At 48.9% G+C, this 21,992-nt stretch overlaps 1 protein-coding gene across 1 annotated transcript in view; it reads right to left on the bottom strand.

The window, feature by feature from the left end:
• Positions 1-21,569, bottom strand: part of LOC141041007 (uncharacterized) — a 30,837-nt gene extending 9,268 nt beyond the window's left edge. Inside the window, exons 1-4 of the mRNA XM_073507119.1 lie at positions 21,243-21,569; positions 13,625-14,084; positions 13,044-13,533; positions 12,196-12,284 (exon numbers count right to left, since the gene is read on the bottom strand). Coding sequence (XP_073363220.1) covers positions 12,196-12,284; positions 13,044-13,533; positions 13,625-14,084; positions 21,243-21,569 — 1,366 coding nt within the window. The remainder of the gene's footprint in view (positions 1-12,195; positions 12,285-13,043; positions 13,534-13,624; positions 14,085-21,242) is intronic.
• Positions 21,570-21,992: the final 423 nt, after the last annotated feature.

Genomic DNA, 21,992 nt, shown 5'->3' on the forward strand with positions numbered 1-21,992 from the left:
ACCTCAAGACATTGGACCCAATTCTGTGTCGAACATTTGTAATTTTCAAGTGTTCTGCGAAGTATACCTTGGAGAAGAGCCCAGCCTACTGCTCTTTAGGGAGCTGTTTTATCTGAACCGCCAGAATGAGTGCGCCAACGGGCCTAGCTTGGAGCTTGCAGAATTTCAATCCAACGACGCAGAGATTGCCTTTTTCCTTATGCTGAGCCGCCAAGCCACCCAAAGGACTGGAACCAGACATGGTTTTACTACCAGGATACTTCTCCGGCTGATGAAAACCCTCTGCCCGGCTTTCGCGCCCTGCGTCTGGAGTCAAATCACCCCCTGCCGGACAAATTGTCTCAAGCTGAGCGACAACCGCTTATCCCCACCATCAACAAGATTAAAGCTCTTATGGGAAACAGCCTTAACGGTGTTGATCTGGTCCGGGTCTGGATTGCTTGGCGGGTGATCCCCTTGAGCCGCCGCCCCGGCTTAATGTGTGATTACACGGGTCGAAAGGATGACCCTTTGCGGCACAGCCCTAACGACCTACCTGAAGACGTCATTGACGACATGACCAAAGCCCTTCTGAACGAGAGCTTAGCAGACTGCGGGAGGACAGGCTTAAGTCCCTGCTGCAAAGCTAACCCGGCTCCGGCGGTAAGCTACTGACCTGAGCACCTTACTTTCCATTTTAACAATTTTCATCTTCACCTCAAGAAACCTTTGTTGTATTTTTCAGGCTAATGATAAGTTCTGGAAGGTCAAGTATGATCATGAGGCTGCTAAAAAAGCCAGGAAGGTTAAGAAAGCCGCCAGGAGAGCCGCTCCCCGCAAGAAGGGGAGTAAGCCTAGCGCCTCAGAGCTACTTCAGCTGGATGACTCCTCCGAGTCAGAGGTAACCCTTTATTCTTACGCTCTTCTCTTGTTTTTTTGTTTGTTCTTAACCACCTTATTGACATTGATTATCAGCAGGAGGACACTGGAGCGAGTAACCCGGTGATTGAAGAGGTAACTATACTTTCCTCCGACTCGGACCCCTTGCCAAGGCTGAAAGTCCGAAGAGTAACCCGGAAAGTAAGATTTTCCCATCCTTTAGCTTATCAAGATCCTCAATTTCTTTTGAAACGACAAATTCATGAGAGCCGGAGGCACATCCGGACAAACAAGGATGCAGACCTCTCCTCTGGCTTACCTGAAGCATCAAGGAAGCACCGGACCGAGGTTATCTCCAACTTATATCCTTTTCACCCTTTGGCGGGTGTCACTCGTCAACCGCTCAATTCTTCTGATTCAAACTATCAGGAAACTTCACCTTCCTCCGGGGACTCCATGCAATCTAACTTGCCGGCTTTCAAGACCGCACCCGGGTAATGATAATCAGCTTATGTTGTGCTTATCTTACTCATGTTTTTGCACTAACCTTTTGACTTTCAGCGCACAAGCAAAGCTCAGCAAGAGGGCAAAGAAAAATCACTCGGTCGAAGACCCGGTCTCGACTGAAACCAACGCCTCTGCTTCTGAGCCGCCGTCTGCACCAGCTCCAGAGACCACTGCTCCAACTGGTCAACAAGCCATGGGGAGTTCTGACAACCCAGAGATCCCCAGCTCAGCTCAACCGGCCGATGACCCGGATGTGGTGATTACCCGGACCGAATATGTTGAGCTGGGAAGACCCACTGTGCTGGCCAGATGCTCTGCTAAAGAAGAACTGCTAGAGCGCCGCAGGGCCAGACTGGATATCACTGACTATACTAACTTGAGCATTGGAGACATTGTTTCTGGTTATATTGGTCAAGTGCACAACAGCCGGGACCTGGAGATTGACATGGTGAAGCAGATACAGCAAAAATCTGAGGTACAACTCCCTTGCTTACTCCATAATCATCCTTACCATGCTAGCCCCCAAGTCTATTACTTATGATAGAATATGTTGTAGACTTAACTTCCGGCTTACCTTCATGAACCGGCACGATAAATAGAATCTTTCAGCATACATTAGCCCCCAAGTGCCAAGTGTCTTTGCTTGCAAAGTGCTTGGGACTTTAATGTTTCATGATAACCACTCAAACTATAACCCGGAATTTATACAGGCTGCCTGCATGAAATTTGAATCAGAAATCTCTGAGCTGAAGAACCGCTTGAAGACTCAGGAAACTGAGACCCGGAAGGCCAATGCCAAGTTTGAGTTCAGTGTTGCTGCACAAGAAAAATTGAAGAAAAAATTTGAAACAGAAAGAAAGACTTGGGCCGAGGAGAAGACTGCCTTGCTCAGCCGGGCCGAACAAGCGGAGGCTGCTCTGACTGAAAGAACCGCCGAACTCTCCGGCTTAAAATGCCATGTGTCACAGATGGTCTCCGCAATCTTCGGTAAGTCATTCTGCAAACTTTTAACAAGTTTACATCATTCATGTCTCATGAATCCCACCATTGTCATCAGCTCACCTGACTTTGCTATACAGGCCCCAGAAGCTCCAATCTGAATCAGAACGTGCTGACCAAGCTGAAGGCGGTTTACACCTTGGTGGAGCAACTCTACACCGGGTCACAACGTGCTTTAGCCGTTGTGGCTCTGTCCAATGAGGTTCCCACTCACCTGGCAGACGTACTCAGGCGGCTTGCCGTTCTTCCTTAGCGCTTGCAAGAGCTGAGACGTGCTTCTGCAAGAGCCGGAGCTATAGCTGCTCTAAGCCGGCCAAGGCGTTTCTCCTGGAGCTAGACCCGGCCGACATCGCTCTTGGATACCCCAGCCTGAAGGAAGACGGTACCCCCTTTGACCAGAAAGACTTTGCCGCCCGTGTGAAGAGCGTGCGCCCGGTGGCTACCTTGATTGGGAATGACACAGATCTTACCAAGTATCAGCCGAGCTATGACGCGGAGAATCAGAGGATCCCAACTCCATGCTATGAAGCAGTCAGCCTGATCCCGCGGACTCGTAAGCACACCTTCACCCCAGAAGTTGACCCGGCCGGGTTAATTGATGATGAGGCTCAATTTGAAGCTTTGAGCGGCATTGACTGGAAATCATCAACCTTCCAGGTCATGGAAACAGCCGGAGGAGCGGAGAGGGATGAGCCGGGAGCTTCAACCCAACAAGCATCTTGATTTCTTAGGCGGCTCATGGTTACCCTTTAAAAACAATGCCTCACCTTTTGGACTCAGGGAGTCTTGTAATAGAGTAGGACAAACACTTAATTTTGTCGTTCCATCGTGCACGTGTAGAATGCTTAACTCCATTGAAGCTGCTCCTTTATATTCGTCCGGGTTATGTTCGATCATCTACTTTCCTTAAGTTAAAGAGCTGTATTTAATTGTCCTGCATAGAGAACAAATCACAAGTCTCTGGGCGGCTTACCGCACTGAGAGTCATATACTTTACATATAACCCGGACTATGAACCAAAGTCACCAAAGACCGGCCCTCAATTGTATCCTCGAGGTAACCATAATAACATACTTACAAGCCTTCAAGTATACTTCCGGTTTATGTAACCCAAATAATGAGGTTGAGAACTCAACTCCGGTTCACCAGCATCGATAATGCTTATTGTGTGCTATCAACATTGTTAATCAAAGTTAAGCCGGCGGGGTAAGAACCGCCCTTGCACACTGTTGACATGATCAAAAGAACTTATTACAAACCAAAAGATCAAAACTTAGGGGCTTCTGATTCGAATACGACCAGAGAACCGTCCCAAAGGGGTTAAGCTAAGATTCGAATGCGATCATATAGCCCCCAGTGGCTTTGGCGTTGCCGATCAAGAGGGTACCGACAGCTATGTTCTCTTTGGTTCGAATACGACCTATGTTTGAACAGGAAGCCCCCAAATGACCTTGAGAGTTGTTTAACGACGCTGATTCGAATACGATCCACGTCGGTTCCCAAAGGGGGTTGAACTATGATTCAAATATGATCAAGAAAAACTCCCCAATGAGCTCGGCAATTTGCCAATCAAGTGGGTATCGACAGCTATGTTCTCTTTGGTTCGAATACAACCTATGTTTGAACAGGAAGCCCCCAAGTGATCATATTGTTAACGGCTAGATTCGAATACGATCATAAGCCGGATCCACCTCCAAGTGACCATGTGATGTTGTAATGGAAATAACACATTTACCTTTGGAGGAGAAAAGGACAGAGGTCCTGCTTTATTATTTATCATAATATATACATGGCTATAGAAATATGTACATTATGAGAGCCGGTGGCTCAAGTGTAATAAGGCCGAAGCTGAGCTATGTTCCATGGCCGACGGGTCTCTTCCTCTGACTTACGTGAATCTTTGTGCTCCCGAACATCGACAAGGTAGTATGACCCGTTGTGCAAGTTCTTGCAGACCACAAAGGGCCCTTCCCAAGGCGGGGATAACTTGTGCGCATCTGTTTGATCTTGGATGAGCCGGAGCACCAGATCACCTTCCTGGAAGACCCTCGACTTAACCCGGCGGCTGTGATAGCGGCGCAGGTCTTGTTGGTAAATCGCCGAGCGAGCTGCTGCCACATCACGCTGTTCGTCCAATAAGTCAAGAGCATCTTGACGCACCCGCTCATTATTCGCCTCAACATAAGCCGCCACTCGAGGCGAGTCATGACGGATGTCGCTAGGGAGGACCGCCTCCGCTCCATAAACCATGAAGAAAGGCGTGTAACCCGTAGACCTGTTAGGAGTAGTATTGATGCTCCATAGCACGGAGGGTAACTCCTCCACCCAACAACCCGGCGTCCGTTGCAAAGGGACCAAAAGCCGGGGCTTGATGCCTTTCAAGATTTCCTGATTAGCTCTCTCAGCTTGACCATTGGATTGAGGGTGAGCCACTGATGAAACATCAAGCCGAATATGCTCTCGTTGACAAAACTCCTCCATGTCGCCTTTAGACAGATTGGTACCATTGTCAGTTATAATGCTATGTGGAAAGCCAAAGCGAAATATCACCCTCTTCATGAACTGAACCGCTGGGGCCGCGTCACACTTGCTAACTGGCTCTGCCTCAACCCACTTTATGAACTTGTCAACCGCCACCAAGAGGTGGGTCTTCTTATCCTTGGACCTTTTAAAAGGCCCAACCATATCAAGCCCCCAGACCGCAAATGGCCAAGTAATTGGAATCATCCTCAATTCTTGAGCCGGCACATGAGCCCGTCGCGAGAACCTCTGGCAACCGTCACATTTACTGACCAAATCCTCTGCATCAGCATGAGCCGTTAGCCAATAGAAACCATGACGAAAAGCCTTGGCCACAAGGGATTTTGAGCCGGCATGATGGCCACAATCCCCTTCGTGAATCTCACGTAAAATTTCTTGACCTTCCTCAGGGGAAACACAACGCTGGAAAGTTCCAGTGACACTGCGACGATGCAGCTCACCATTGATGATTATCATTGACTTAGACCGCCGGGTTATTTGTCTGCCCAAAGTTTCATCCTCAGGCAATTCTCCCCGGGTCATGTAAGCCAAGTATGGTACTGTCCAGTCTGGGGTGATGTGGAGAGCCGCCACCAACTGTGCCTCCGGGTCAGGGACAGCCAAGTCTTCCTCTGTAGGCAACTTAACAGAAGGGTTATGCAAAATGTCCAAGAAAGTATTAGGCGGCACCGGCTTTCGCTGAGAGCCCAGCCGGCTTAATGCATCAACCTCCTCGTTCTTCCTGCGATCGATGTGCTCTACTTGGTAACCCTGAAAGTGTCCAGCAATGGCATCAACTTTGCGGCGATAAGCCGCCATGAGAGGGTCCTTGGAATCCCACTTGCCTGACACTTGTTGACCCACTAAATCTGAGTCGCCAAAGCACCTTACCCGGCTCAAGCTCATCTCTTTAGCCATCCGAAGACCATGGAGCAAGGCCTCATACTCAGCCGCATTGTTAGTACAGGGAAACATCAACCGTAGCACATAGCAAAACTTGTCACCTCGAGGGGAAGTTAGTACAACTCCAGCCCCCGAGCCCTCCAATTGCCTAGACCCGTCGAAGTGAATAGTCCAGTATGTATTACCCGGTTTCTCTTCAGGCACCTGCAGCTCTGTCCAATCGTTGATGAACTCCACCAATGCTTGAGATTTGATGGCAGTGCGTGGCACGTATTTCAGACCATGAGGCCCAAGCTCTATAGCCCACTTAGCCACTCTTCCTGTAGCTTCTCTGTTTTGGATGATATCCCCTAAGGGAGCAGAACTAACCACAATGATAGGGTGACCCTGGAAATAATGCTTAAGCTTCCGGCTTGCCATGAATACCCCGTAAACAAGCTTCTGCCAATGTGGATACCGTTGTTTGGACTCAATGAGCACTTCACTGACGTAGTAAACCGGCCGCTGAACCGGATACTCCTTACCCTCTTCCTTGCGCTCCACCACCACAGCCACACTGACGGCTCGTGTGTTAGCGGCTACATACAGCAATAGGGGCTCCTTGTCAATAGGAGCAGCAAGAACTGGGGGCTCAGCTAGCTGTCTCTTCAAATCCTCAAAAGCAGCATTAGTAGCATCATTCCAGACAAAGTCATCTGTTTTTTTATCAACTGGTACAGTGGCATGGCCTTTTCACCCAAACGGCTTATGAACCGGCTCAAAGCAGCGATGCGGCCCGCCAGACGCTGGACGTCGTTTATGCACGCCGGCTTAGCCAGAGAGGTGATTGCCTTGATCTTTTCCGGGTTAGCTTCAATGCCTCTGTGAGAAACCAGAAAACCCAAGAGATTGCCTGCGGGAACACGAAAAACACATTTGGCCTGGTTAAGCATCATCTTGTAAACCCGGAGATTATCAAAGGTTTCTCTAAGATCATCTACCAGGGTCTCCTTCTCCCTGGATTTAACCACGATATCATCCACATAGGCATGAACATTCCGCCCAATCTGGTTATGAAGACAATTCTGCACACAACGCTGGTAAGTCGCCTGTGCACTCTTGAGCCCAAAAGGCATAGACACATAACAGAAGGCTCCAAAGGGAGTGATGAACGCCGTCTTCTCCTGGTCCTTAACTGCCATTTTAATCTGATGGTATCCAGAATAAGCGTCCAAAAAACTTAAGCGCTCACAACCCACCGTAGCATCAATAATTTGATCAATACGGGGGAGAGCAAAAGGATCAGCCGGACAAGCCTTGTTTTAATCCGTGTAGTCCACACACATCCGCCAGGTGCCGTTCTTCTTGAGCACGAGCACCGGGTTAGCTAACCATTCTGGATGAAAAACTTCAACAATAAACCCGGCTGCCAAGAGCCGGGCCACCTCCTCACCAATGGCTTTCCGCCTCTCCTCATTAAACCGCCAAAGGAATTGCCTGACCGGTTTAAATTTCGGATCAATGTTGAGAGTGTGCTCAGCGAGTTCTCTAGGTACACCTGGCATGTCAGAAGGTTTCCATGCAAAAATGTCCCTATTCTCACGGATGAACTCGATGAGCGCGCCTTCCTATTTCGGATCCATATTGGCACTGATGCTGAACTGCTGAGATGAGTCACCTGGAACAAAGTCAACAAGCTTAGTCTCATCAGCTGACTTAAATTTCATTGCCGGCTCATGCTCCGTGGTCGGCTTTTTCAAAGACGTCATATCGGCCGGGTCAACATTGTCCTTGTAAAACTTCAACTCCTCTGTCGCACAAACAGATTCAGCGTAAGCCGCGTCACCTTCCTCACACTCCAAGGCTATCTTTCGGCTGCCATGAACCGTAATGGTCCCATTGTGACCCGGCATCTTGAGCTGCAAGTACACGTAACACGGCCATGCCATGAACTTGGCATAAGCCGGCCGCCCAAATAAAGCCTGATACGGACTTCTTATCTTAACCACCTTAAAGGTTAATTTTTCCGCCCTGTAGTTGTACTCATCTCCAAAAGCCACTTCCAGCTCGATCTTACCAACTGGATATGCCGACTTACCAGGCACTAAACCATGGAAAACAGTATTGGACTAGCTAAGGTTCTTATCAATCAACCCCATACGATGGAAGGTCTCATAATAGAGGATGTTAATGTTGCTGCCTCCGTCCATGAGCACCTTAGTGAATTTATATCCCCCCACCTGAGGAGCCACCACCCGGGCCAGATGACCCTGATTATCAACCCGGGGAGGGTGATCTTCCCTACTCCACACAATAGGCTGCTCAGACCATCTTAAATAGCGTGGAACCGCCGGCTCAACAGCATTCACAACCCTTTTATGAAGCTTCTGATCTCACTTGCACAGACTGGTGGTAAACACATGATACTGTCCACCATTGAGCTGCTTTGGATTGGTCTGGTATCCCCCTTGCTGCTGATGATGATGACCTTGGCCGGACTGCTGATTAAAGCCCCCTTGAACATTCTGAGAATTGGAATTTGAACCGCCGCCCGGCCCATGAAAGCCGCCAGCGCCTGAGCCGCCACCCGGGCCACTATTGCTATTGAAAGCATTGGAATTTTTAAAGGCCTTCATGATTGCGCAGTCCTTCCACAGATGAGTGGCCGGCTTTTCCCTAGAGCCATGCTTTGGAGAAGGCTCATTTAACAATTGTTCAAGCGTCGGGCCTGACCCGCCGGCTCGGGGAGGTGGTCTCCCCTTGCGCCGGTGGTTGTTACCCTATGAATTGGTGTTGGCCACAAATTCCATACTGCCATCAGCCTTACGCTTGTTGCCTCCTTGGTTCGCCGGGTTATGCTGGGGGCCCTTGCCATTGCCATTCCATTTTCCCTTCCCTGTCCTTTCATCATCCGACGCGGGATCCTTGGTACTATCAGAGTCGGCGTACTTGACCAGAGCCGCCATCAGCGTACCCATATCATTGCAATCGCGCTTGAGCTGCCCGAGCTTCATCTTCAGGGGCGCAAAACGACAATTCTGCTGTAACATTAAGACTGCAGAGCCGGCATCCATCTTATCAGATGAATGTATTATCTCTTTGACCCGGCGAACCCAATGGGTCGTAGACTCACCCTCCTGCTGCTTGCAATTAGTCAAATCCACAATTGACATAGATTGCCTACATGTATCTTTGAAGTTTTGGATGAACCGGGCTTTTAGCTCAGCCCACGACCCGATAGAGTTCGGTGGCAGTCCTTTCAACCAAGTGCGAGCAGTCCCATCTAACATCATGGTGAAGTACTTGGCCATTGCCGCTTCGCTGACCTCCAGCAACTCCATAGCCATCTCGTAACTCTCGATCCATGCTCCGGGTTGTAAATCAGCCGTGTAATTAGGTACCTTCCTAGGCCCTTTGAAATCCTTGGGCAGACGTTCATTACGGAGAGCCGGCACCAGACAAGGGACACCTCCAGTCCTCGTTGGTATACCCGCATCAATAGAAGCCGTCGGATAAGCCGGGGGTGGCTGGTAAGCCGTCAACTGAGGCACCTGCTCCGCCTCTTGCCGTGCTCTGTCTTGGTCTACCACATGAAAGGCTCCGTTGTGAGCCGGGCCGTGGCCAGGAGGCAAGTCATGGCGTCGGGCATTGCTTGAGCCGGTCGCTGAGACCATGTGCCTGCTATAACTCGGGCTCCGGCCTGGACGAGGGGTTGAATGAATCCTGTCCCGGCTATAAGAATATGCCTCGTGTTGTGCCAGAGCCGTCTAAAGGAGCTCTCTGACCCGGCGGGTTTCGACCGCCGTTGGAGAGTCGCCATCGATTGGGAGAGCCGCCAGTCGGGCCGCCGCGGCGACCATGTTTTCCAACGGGTTGGCATAATGACCCGGTGGTATTGGCACGTACTGAGGCGGGGTAGTGTTCACCCGGGGAGGCCCCATCACTTGGGGCTGGATTGGCATTCCAGCTCCGGGCGTCGTGATCTCTGGCGGGTTACTGGGCCCTGCACCAGGGGTGTTGAAGAGGTTTCGAGGATCGTAAACCGGAGGGAGTCGAGATTGGGCCTTTTGATGCCTCCTTCTCATGACCTCATTGGACGCGTTCTGATCCGTCGTGAGCCGGAAAGACTGCGCTTGAATTAGCTGAGTCTGGGCGTCGAGAGCCGCCCTCTCTACAGCCATCCTGATCCCTTTCGCCGCCAGATCCTCCTTGGCCTTTGCTAGATCGAGCTTTAACTGTTCCACCTCTGCGTCATGCTGAGCTTGATCCGCCGGGGCGACCGTAGCGGTTAACAGGACCGTCATCTTGTCTGTGAGATCCATCAGCACCTGAGCCGGCGAGGGCACAGGGCTTCCTGCCCCGGCGGTGGGGTTTTGAACAGGTTGTGCGCCAGCCATGAAGATTCCAACCCGGCTCAGCGGCTCAAAGGGGTCCGGAATACTATCACCATCGGAACAACCCCTGAGCCTGCCATCTTGAAGTTGGTATAACGAATCGGTCTCTTCTGTGGATGACTCGCCGTCAGAGCGAGCGGCCGTCTCATCGCCAGATCCAGATCCTTCAGAGAGCTCTCCATGGACGCATCCCACGAAAGCACGCTTCAAGGCAGGCAAAGTCCGGGCGGGTCTTGCACGTTGAGCCGTCTCGATGAGAACGGTGCAGAGGTCCGGCTCCGGGCCCGGCTCACCAATCTTGCCAATAAAGACATGGATTCCGCCGAAGGGGACTCGGTACCCGTACTCAATTGAGCCGGCGTCGGGGCCCCAATTTTCATTGTCGATGTAGAGCTTGCCGCGACGACTCTTGGTCATCCGGCCCACAGCGTATCCCTTGAGCCCTTCGAAGCTGCCCTTCAAGAACTCAAATCCACCATGCGCTGGCCCCACGGTGGGCGCCAACTGTCGTGGAATTGTCACGACAGATGTCGTCGTGCAAGGACTTAGTCGTGGAGCCATCGCAGCTCGGAAGCTTAAAGGGGTTAAACGGGACAAGGAACACGAGGGTTATACTGGTTCGGCCCCTTACGGTGAAGGTAAAAGCCTACGTCCAGTTGAGGTGGTATTGCTTAGGGTTTCGATGACCAGGGAGCTTAATCGCTATGCCCGGCTCTCGATCTGTGGTCTCTCATCCTGAACCGCCGCCGGGTCATCCCTTTATATAGAGAGGTTGGCGCCCCGCGGCTCTCAGAGTCCCGGCCGGCTTATAACAGTATCCGGCTCGGACTCTTAACTACTCTTGCCTTACATTACAAGTCTTGCCATAACGTCGGTTCATAACTACGGGCCTTAAGCCGCCCCCGGGTCTTAAGCCCACTATTGATCCACCATCTTCTAGTCTGATACTGGGCTTCACGTGATGATCATTATAACGTAACCCGTCCCCTCCTGGGCGGGTGACTCTAATGGTTATATCCTCAACATAACCCAAAAACCGTGTTCACTGCCCGGACTCCACCGAAAAGTGACCATCACGGTTACACACGCGGTTGATGCGTTTTATTTAAGTCAAGTGTCAAGTTCTCTACAACCGGACATTAACAAATTCCCATCTGCCACATAACCGCGGGCACGGCTCTCGAAAGTTTATACCCTGGAGGGGTGTCCCAACTTAGCCCATTATAAGCTCTCACGGTCAACGAAGGATATTCCTTCTCCCGGGAAGACCCGATCAGTCTCGGAATCCCGGTTTACAAGGCATATCGACAATGGTAAAACAAGACCAGCAAAGCCGCCCGATGTGCCGACAATCTCGATAGGAGCTGCACATATCTCGTTCTCAGGGCACACCGGATAAGCTAAGCGTACAGGTACCGACGTAACCCAAGTTGCCAAGGGATGGTCCTGCACGGTGCTCTAGTTTGGACCAACACTCAGAGGAGCACTGGCCCGGGGGGTTAAAATAAAGATGACCCTTGAGTCTGCAGAACCCAAGGAAAATAGGCTTAGGTGGAAAATGTTAAAACCAAGGTTGGGCCTTGCTGGAGGAGTTTTATTCAAAGCAAACTGTCAAGGGGGTCCCATAAATCACCCAACCGCGTAAGGAACGCAAAATCAAGGAACATAACACCGGTATCACGGAAACTAGGGCAACAAGAGTGGAACAAAACACCAGGCATAAGGCCGAGCCTTCCACCCTTTACCAAGTATATAGATGCATTAATTAAGATAAGAGATATTGTGATATCCCAACATATCCATGTCCCAACATGGAACAAACTTCATCTTCACCTGCAACTAGCAACGCTATAAGAGGGGCTTAGCAAAAGCGGTAACTTAGCCAAACAACGGTTTGCTAGGAAATGATGGTTAGAGGCTTGACATGGCAACATGGGAGGCATGATATGGCAAGTGGTAGGTAGCGCGGCTTGGTAATAGAGCGAACAACTAGCAAGCAAAGATAGAAGTGATTTCGAGGGTATGGTCATCTTGCTTGAAATCCCGCTAGGAAGAAGAACGAGTCCATGAGGTAGACGAACCAACGTAGTCAAACGGATCCTCACAATCGCAACGTAACCGGAACTATCAAGAAGAAGCAACACCGGAAAGAAGCAAACAACATGGTAAACAACCATCACATAAAAATGACATGATGCACAATCAAGTATGATGCATGTCCGATTTAATGAGGCATGGCAAAATGCAACAAACAATACTACAAATAAAGTGGAGCTCAATATGCAACGAGTTGCATATTGACAAAACACCACATCAATTATTTAGTTCTCTCTCGTTAAGGTACACAACAATATTAAATGTTATTAAACATGGCAAGGGGTGAAACATATGAAAACTACCTATCTAGGCAAGTTTAAATGAGGCCGGAACAACAAACAACAATTCCGGAAAATCCCCATGTGCATATTTTAGATTTGGTACTGTTCTGTCCTAAAACATATTTTAGTGTTGTTAAACAGCAAAATGAAGTGCACCAAGTTAATCTAAGCATTTTTCTATCCCATTTACATATAAAGTTTATTTAAATCTGAGCTACGGTTATTTAGTTATGAAATAAAACATTTTAACATGGCATTTAGCAAATTTAATGCAAACAGCATTTTAAACATTTTAAACAAGGATGTAAGCATCATATTATGAAACTAGATGAAATTCTGAGCATTTTTCATATATAATGTTTTTACAAATGATGCATGGTTATTAAGTTATTATATGCATGACAAAGAGGGTTATCTGCAAAACTAGAAATCCTCGGAAATAGACAAATTCGGTGACAGGAAAAAACAGAAGCGGGCCGAATCTGCTGGGAGCTTGGGCGCTCACCATGGGCCAAGCCCAGATCGATGGAGAGACCAAGGCAGGCCGCGAAGGGGCGCGCTGGGCCTAGAGGCGCGGTCAACGCGAGCGCTCCCCTCGCTCGCTCGATGCAAACGAAGCAGAGGCCATGGCACGGGACTTGGCGAAGCAGGGAGGTTCAGGCGGCGATGGACTTGGCGGCGGGGACGACTGGAGTTGCGGGGCGCTGGTCCTCGTCCAGAGCGAGGAATGGCCAGATCTCGAGGTGGCCGGAGGGAGAAACTTCGAGGCAGCGACGACGTAGGGACGGCCATGGATGCTCCTGTCGAAGGAAAAAGGAGAAGGTTCAGAGAACACAGAGAGACAGGGGAGAGATAGAGAGTGAGAGAAGATGAGCGACGAGGCTCCCCGGAGATTGTGGTGAGGGCGTCGAGTATGGAGGTGCCGGCGGCGAGGTTCGACGAGGGCGGCGGAGGCAAGGTGCAGGAGAAGGACTCCGGCGAGGTTGAAACTCCTCCTGTGGACGCATCAGAGAGAGAGGGAGACGTGTGAGATATAGAAGGTGAAGGGGAAGGAAGAAACAGAGGCACGGGCGCGGCTTGGCTCACCGGAGCTTCGCCATAGGCGTGCGGGCACGGCGGCGCTGCCGGAGGAGATGCAGGCGACGGGGAGGGTCGAGGAGGAGGCCTCGGGCGCTCGCTGCTGGAGAAGCTCCTGCTCTTGTTCGAGCAAACAGAGAGGGAGAGATGTGAGGTGAGGGAGAAAGACAGGGAAGGAGAGGAGCGGGAGGAGGCCGGTCCTTGCCGTGGTCGACGGAGGGCGAGGTCGCCAGCAGCAGGTCGATCTCTTGCTTGAGGAAGGAGGCGCGCGAGGTGGTGCTTCAGCACGGGAGTTCGAGGCGGCGGGGTCGACGTGCTCGGGAACGAGGGCGCCATGGGAGGAGCACGAGTGGAACTCGGGGTAGGAGGCGCGCTGGAGCAAGGGCTGGAGGGCTACTGGTGCTCCGGTGGCTTGTGGTGATAGGGGAATCGGGCGAGCGGTGCTGGTAGGATGGATCGAGGGAGGAGGCTACATGGTGGAGGCCGAGAGGAATTTTGGATTGGGGGCTCAGGCATCTGGAACAAGGAGGAGGGAGAGCGCTGGTTGGGTGAATCGGGCAGGGGAGATCCCGAGGGGATTCGGTGGAGTGGCGGCGGCGTGGGGATGGATGGGACATTGTTCCTAAAATTTAGGGTTAGGGGTCTATTTATAGGAAGGGTTAGCTTAGGGGCTACCTAGTCCCTCCGATTGAAATCGGACGGTCAAGAAAAATAAGCTAGGAGAGTCCAACAAAGAAAACGGTGATGTTTTATAGATGTTAGGGGATGATCCGGACCCAACGTTAACGAAAGTCCGGTTCGGGTTCGGGATATCTTCGGACGCGCACACAAGGGGGTTTGTGCACTGTACAGAGAGACTCCGGTTTAGGCAAGAGGGCAAACGAATAACAAGGTTTGACTCGGAGCGGTCAATGAAAGCAAGGGGGGACACGGCAACTACGAGCGGATGCAAGTTTTAAAAACAATGACGGCAACGAGGTGCCGATGCAATGCGGATGATGCCATGATGAAATGCAACAAACAAATAAAACACACGACGGTCACGCAAAACATGGTAGGCGTCTGGAGCGTCGGTCTTGGGGCGTTACAACACTCCACCACTACAAGAGGATCTCGTCCCGAGATCTAGGATGGCACCAGAGAGAAAAGCGGAAGAGGTAAAACAAAGTTGCTTCTTCGACAAACGAGTGAAACCACGAACCTTGAGAGATTGAACGAACGAAAAGAGAGAATACTAGGGAGATGAACGAGATTGAAAACACTCCGTTATCAAAGAGGAACAAGGAACATTCGAGAACCTTGTAGGTTGAAAGACATGAAATAAGAGCTTCAAGAACCAAAAGAATATGACCACACCGGTAGAAAAGAGAAACAAGGAACAAGAATGACATAATTTGGACAGCACTCCGACTGAAAAAGAGAAGGAAACTTGATAAGATGAAAAGAAATTGAAGAGATGACACAATGCTCCGGTTAAATGGATAAGCAAGGAAAGAAGATGATCTTGACAAAACAAGAAGATGGGTCGAAGAGAGCGATATCACAATGCCTCCGGAAACAATGCATGATAGTTAGATAGTTGGAGTGAATAGAATGAAGAATGAAACCAACATCTCCTACCATAAATGAATTTTAAAGAGCATCCTTATGAAGTAGGATTGAACGGAGTTGTTGGAAAACCAACAACGAAAAGAATAAACTTGTAGTGGACTTATGGAAAAAACTTCTCAAAACTATGAGGTGAAATTCTGCCACTAACAGAAACAATAGATTGGATTGATATGAACAAGGAGACAAGAAACTTATTTCTCCGGAGGATAAATGAAGAACTTGGGTCATTGATAAGCACCATAATAGCAACATTCTTTAGGGAAGGCTTTAGGTGAAACATGACACAAGATGATTCCAATGAAGAGATTGGTGGATTTAAAATATCTCATTCTTGATAACTTGTGAATCATGAAACATGAAAAGAAACTGTCAAGAATGACATATCACCATCTCAACATGAGGTAGAAAGAGTTGCACTTCGGAATGCAAGATGAAGAATGCTTGAACTCCTCAAAACAACACATGTGTTGAGCACCATGTTTATTTTGAAGTATGGCTTGACATATCATAGCTTCGAGAGAAATCTTGAAGAACAATTGAGGAATGAAAAGAATCCTTGACGAACCACCATGTGAACCTCCATGAAGAACTCCGGTAATGAAAGGATGATAAAAGAAAGCGAAGTTGAGAACACAAGGTGAAGCCTTGCGATGATTTAGATGGAGCTTCGCGATGAGATAATGCGGAAAACTTGGAACTCCGGAAAAGGAAGATGAACAACATATAACTGAGAAATTGATATCACTACGAACTCCGGAAGAAGGAATTAATCACTTGGATGAAACAATAATAAGAATTATGTTATGCGTATCCTTCACCAATTTAAATTGATGACAAACAACAGATTTGGCATACTACTTATTCTCGTAGAAAGGATTAAGATCGATATGCCGCAAACTTGGGAAGGTCTTCAACGAACCACCAGTAGGATTGGAAAGAACGAATGAATTGATATGATAACCAAGGAAGAGAACTCTTGAACGAACCACCGTAAGAATTGAAAATGAACGAAGAAAAGATAAAGAAACACCGGGAAGAATTAGGAAATGAACGAAGATACTTGAGAGAATTTATATACAAGTGAACGCAGAGGTCCCGAGTTGTTTAGGTAATACTTGAATGATGCACCGGTATGATTTGGAGAACGAGAGCTGAAAGCTTGAATGAATAATTCTGAGATGATGGGCTCCGGAGAATCAAATTGAGAAGACTCCTAAAATGCTCCGGATGGGTGAAAAGAATTCTCACAATCGAAAACAATTATGAGAGGATGGCATCAAGCTAGAACCATGAATCTTGAAGAGAATGGAGCAAGATTTAAGAGAAACTCTTCTTCGGTCTTCAAATGTTGAGAACGACGATGAGAAACACCACCATGAATTGTTGAGGCACTCCGGAATGAAAATCGGAAAGGTTGAACCAACGATGAAAAGAATTTGAAAGATCTTGGAGAAAGACATATGACTGATGATAACCCATTCTTACGTCAAGCTTTGAAAAGAATTTTTGAAGCTCCGGGAAAATTAGAAGAGTCAGGTAAGATCCTGGGAAAAGACCTGTGGGTTAGTGCCCACTCAAAAGATACACCGTTGAATGATTTAAAAGAGAGATTGCGCCGGTTCAATTAAATGGCTTGAATAAGGTAAGACCTCGAAATAGCTTGAACGGATCTTGAATGAAAAGACAAGCCTTCTGAGATATCTTCAGCACTCCGGAACAATTGAATAACGAGAATTGGATGATTAAGAGGTGCACCGGCATGAGAAAACATTTGAAACAAGGAAATATATGATCGACAAAGCTTGAATTGAATCCACCGGAGAAGAAAAGAATGAAGAATGATAAACTTGAAGCTCCGTTAGTATCGTCCTGAGAATCACCGGATAAGAACATTGACGGAAAAGAATGGAGAGACTTCGCATCAATAAAAAGGATACTTGGTTAAGAAATCTGAGTCCTTAAAGAAAAGGGTGGGAGGGTGGGAAAACAAAGGCAACTTGGGACGGATGAAACAAACACCATTGAGAAAACTTAGAATTGATCTTCGGGATGTTGAAATGATCGCATCCACTTGAACAGAAGCACGTCGGTTGGAAAAGGAATTAACATGGCAACCTCGATGATCAAGAAGGATTAAGATTCACATAGAAATATGAGAACACCGTTTAGGAAAGGTATGGATTCAACATTTGACTTCGAAGCAACTCGAATACCACAAAACAAAACAAAAACAAAGGATTTGGCTTGCAGAATAAGCCGGAACAAACATATGATAGAGCCCATATCGTACCATGTGTGTGTTGGAAAGATATCCTACGAGATACTTGAATTCCCACTTATAAACTCCCAAAACTTTCTGGTTATGCAATCAGGTGTTGGGGATACAGGGGACACAATATATCTCACCCAAACTAACAATACCTAGATCCAGCTGTATCCATCCTTCGACACATAACCAAGAAACCATCGGAAATCATTTACCTCAACCTTCGAAAAGCATCCGTTATACGAGTTATGGCAATACTCCCGAACTCCCGCCCCAGTACTGGGTGGCGTCGAGGTGATCTCACCAACAACTGCATAAAAGAGATTTCGATGTCGGCGAAACTCAGGTATACCAGAACTGCAACGATAAAATTGTGACGACAACACCTCGGAGCTCAACTCCCCGGGACACTGCCACAACCCCTAAATGTCAGGAGGCACCAAGAACAATGTTCTCGTCACAAAACCATCGGAACGATTCCAAGATACCCGCGTGATCCTAATTTTTTTTAGTGAAATTTGAGGAGAGGAAAATCAAAACATCTACGTCAGGGGGCCTCACCAGAGCGACGAAGGGACTGAGGAGTAAAAAGAATCCTACTCTCCGATATATATAATCCTAAGACTCAAAACATTTTTGTTCTAGACTCAACAACGCCAGCGATTCGATCAAGCAGGGGGCTCCTAAGTCGGGGATGGCTCGGATTACCAACTTGTAACACCCACGATGCGGCTATATCTCCCACGTGTCGAGGCACGACTTAGAGGCATAACCGCATTGTGGTTTTGTCGCAAGAAGGGTCATCTTCACACAATCCCATGTAATGAACAAGAATGGGATAAAGAGTTGGCTTACAATCGTCACTTCACACAATACATAAATAAATCATACATCAATCAGAGTACACACATAGGCCCGACTATGGAACCAAAACAAAAGAAGACAACCCCAAATGCTAGATCCCCGATCGTCCCAACTGGGCTCCACTACTGATCAACAGGAAACGAAACATAGTAACGACCAAGGTCCTCGTCGAATTCCCACTTGAGCTCGGTTGCATCACTTGCACTGGTATCATTGTCATCTGCAACAGTTTGGAAGTATCTGGTGAGTCACGAGGACTCAGCAATCTCACACCCGTGAGATCAAGACTATTTAAGCTTATGGGTAGGAAAGGGTAAGGTGGTGAGGTTGCAACAGCGACTAAGCATATATGGTGGCTAACATACGCAAATAAGAGCGAGAAGAGAAGCAACGGAACGGTCGTGAAGCTAGCAATGATCAAGAAGTGATCCTGAACTCCTACTTACGTCAAACATAACCAGAAAATCGTGTTCACTTCCTGGACTCCGCCGAAAAGAGACCATCACGGCTACACACACGGTTGACGTATTTTAATTAAGTCAAGTGTCAAGTTCTCTACAACCGGATATTAACAAATTCCCATCTGCCACATAACCGCGGGCACGGCTCTCGAAAGTTTATACCCAGCAGGGGTGTCCCAACTTAGCCCATTATAAGCTCTCACGGTCAACGAAGGATATTCCTTCTCCCGGGAAGACCCGATCAGTCTCGGAATCCCGGTTTACAAGACATTTCGACAATGGTAAAACAAGACCAGCAAGACCACCCGCTGTGCCGACAAATCTCGATAGGAGCTCCACATATCTCGTTCTCAGGGCACACCGGATAAGCTAAGCGTACAGGTACCGACGTAACCCAAGTTGCCAGGGGATGGTCCTGCACGGTGCTCTAGTTTGGACCAACACTCAGAGGAGCACTGGCCCGGGGGGTTAAAATAAAGATGACCCTTGAGTCTGCAGAACCCAAGGGAAAAAGGCTTAGGTGGCAAATGTTAAAACCAAGGTTGGGCCTTGCTGGAGGAGTTTTATTCAAAGCGAACTGTCAAGGGGGTCCCATAAATCACCCAACCGCGTAAGGAACGCAAAATCAAGGAACATAACACCGGTATCACAGAAACTAGGGCGGCAAGAGTGGAACAAAACACCAGGCATAAGGCCGAGCCTTCCACCCTTTACCAAGTATATAGATGCATTAATTAAGATAAGAGATATTGTGATATCCCAACATATCCATGTCCCAACATGGAACAAACTTCATCTTCACCTGCAACTAGCAACGCTATAAGAGGGGCTGAGCAAAAGCGGTAACTTAGCCAAACAACGGTTTGCTAGGAAAGGATGGTTAGAGGCTTGACATGGCAACATGGGAGGCATGATATGGCAAGTGGTAGGTAGCGCGGCATAGTAATAGAGCGAACAACTAGCAAGCAAAGATAGAAGTGATTTCGAGGGTATGGTCATCTTGCCTGAAATCCCGCTAGGAAGAAGAACGGGTCCATGAGGTAGACGAACCAACGTAGTCGAACGGATCCTCACAATCGCAACGTAACCGGAACTATCAAGAAGAAGCAACACCGGAAAGAAGCAAACAACATGGTAAACAACCATCACATAAACATGGCATGATGCACAATCAAGTATGATGCATGTCCGATTTAATGAGGCATGGAAAAATGCAACAAACAATACTACAAAGTAAGTGGAGCTCAATATGCAACGAGTTGCATATTGACAAAACACCACATCAATTATTTAGTTCTCTCTCGTTAAGGTACACAACAATATTAAATGTTATTAAACATGGCAAGGGGTGAAGCATATGAAAACTACCTATCTAGGCAAGTTTAAATGAGGCCGGAACAACAAACAACAATTCCGGAAAATCCCCATGTGCATAGTTTAGATTTGGTACTGTTCTGCCCTAAAGCATATTTTAATGTTGTTAAACACAAAAGTTAAGTGCACCAAGTTAATCTATGCATTTTTCTACCCCATTTACATATAAAGTTTATTTAAATCCGAGCTACGGTTATTTAGTTATGAAATAAAACATTTTAACATGGCATTTAGCAAATTAAATGCAAACAACATTTTAAACAAGGATGTAAGCATCATATTATGAAACTAGATGAAATTCTGAGCATTTTTCATATATAATGTTTTTACAAATGATGCATGGTTATTAAGTTATTATATGCATGACAAAGAGGGTTTTCTGCAAAACTATAAATCCTGGGAAATAGACAAATTCGCTGACAAGAAAAAAACAGAAGTGGGCCGAATCTGCTGGGCGCTGGGGCGCTCACCATGGGCCAAGCCCAGATCGATGGAGAGACCAAGGCAGGCCGCGAAGGGGCGCGCTGGGCCTAGAGGCGCGGTCAACGCGAGCGCTCCCCTCGCTCGCTCGATGCAAATGAAGCAGAGGCCGTGGCAGGGGACTTGGCGAAGCAGGGAGGTTCAGGCGGCGATGGACTTGGTGGCGGGGACGACCGGAGTTGCGGGGCGCTGGTCCTCGTCCAGAGCGAGGAATGGCCAGATCTCGAGGTGGCCGGAGGGAGAAACTTCGAGGCAGCGACGACGTAGGGACGGCCATGGATGCTCCTGTTGAAGGAAAAAGGAGAAGGTTCAGAGAACACAGAGAGACAGGGGAGAGATAGAGAGTGAGAGAAGATGAGCGACGAGGCTCACCGGAGATGGTGGTGAGGGCGTCGAGTATGGAGGTGGTGGCGGCGAGGTTCGACGAGGGCGGCGGAGGCAAGGTGCAGGAGAAGGACTCCGGCGAGGTTGAAACTCCTCCTGTGGATGCATCAGAGAGAGAGGGAGACGTGTGAGAGATAGAAGGTGAAGGGGAAGGAAGAAACAGAGGCACGGGCGCGGCTTGGCTCACCGGAGCTTCGCCATAGGCGTGCGGGCACGGCGGCGCTGCCGGAGGAGATGCAGGCGACGGGGAGGGTCGAGGAGGAGGCCTTGGGCGCTCGCTGCTGGAGAAGCTCCTGCTCCTGTTCGAGCAAACAGAGAGGGAGAGATGTGAGGTGAGGGAGAAAGACAGGGAAGGAGAGGAGTGGGACGAGGCCGGTCCTTGCCGTGGTCGACGGAGGGCGAGGTCGCCAGCAGCAGGTCGAGCTCCTGCTTGAGGAAGGAGGCGCGCGAGGTGGTGCTTCGGCACGGGAGTTCGAGGCGGCGGGGTCGACGTGCTCGGGAACGAGGGCGCCATGGGAGGAGCACGAGAGGAACTCAGGGTAGGAGGCGCGCTGGAGCAAGGGCTGGAGGGCTACTGGTGCTCCGGTGGCTTGTGGTGACAGGGGAATCGGGCGAGCGGTGCTGGTAGGATGGATCGAGGGAGGAGGCTACATGGTGGAGGCCGAGAGGAATTTTGGATTGGGGGCTCGGGCATCTAGAACGAGGAGGAGGGAGAGTGCTGGTTGGGTGAATCGGGCAGGGGAGATCCCGAGGGGATTCGTGGAGTGGCGGCGGCGTAGGGATGGATGGGACTTTGTTCCTAAAATTTAGGGTTAGGGGTCTATTTATAGGAAGGGTTAGCTTAGGGGCTACCTAGTCCCTCCGATTGAAATCGGACGGTCAAGAAAAATATGCTAGGAGAGTCCAACAAAGAAAACGGTGATGTTTTATAGATGTT

Source organism: Aegilops tauschii, chromosome 2, assembly GCF_002575655.3.
Source record: "Aegilops tauschii subsp. strangulata cultivar AL8/78 chromosome 2, Aet v6.0, whole genome shotgun sequence".
Classification (NCBI taxonomy): Eukaryota; Viridiplantae; Streptophyta; class Magnoliopsida; order Poales; family Poaceae; genus Aegilops; species Aegilops tauschii.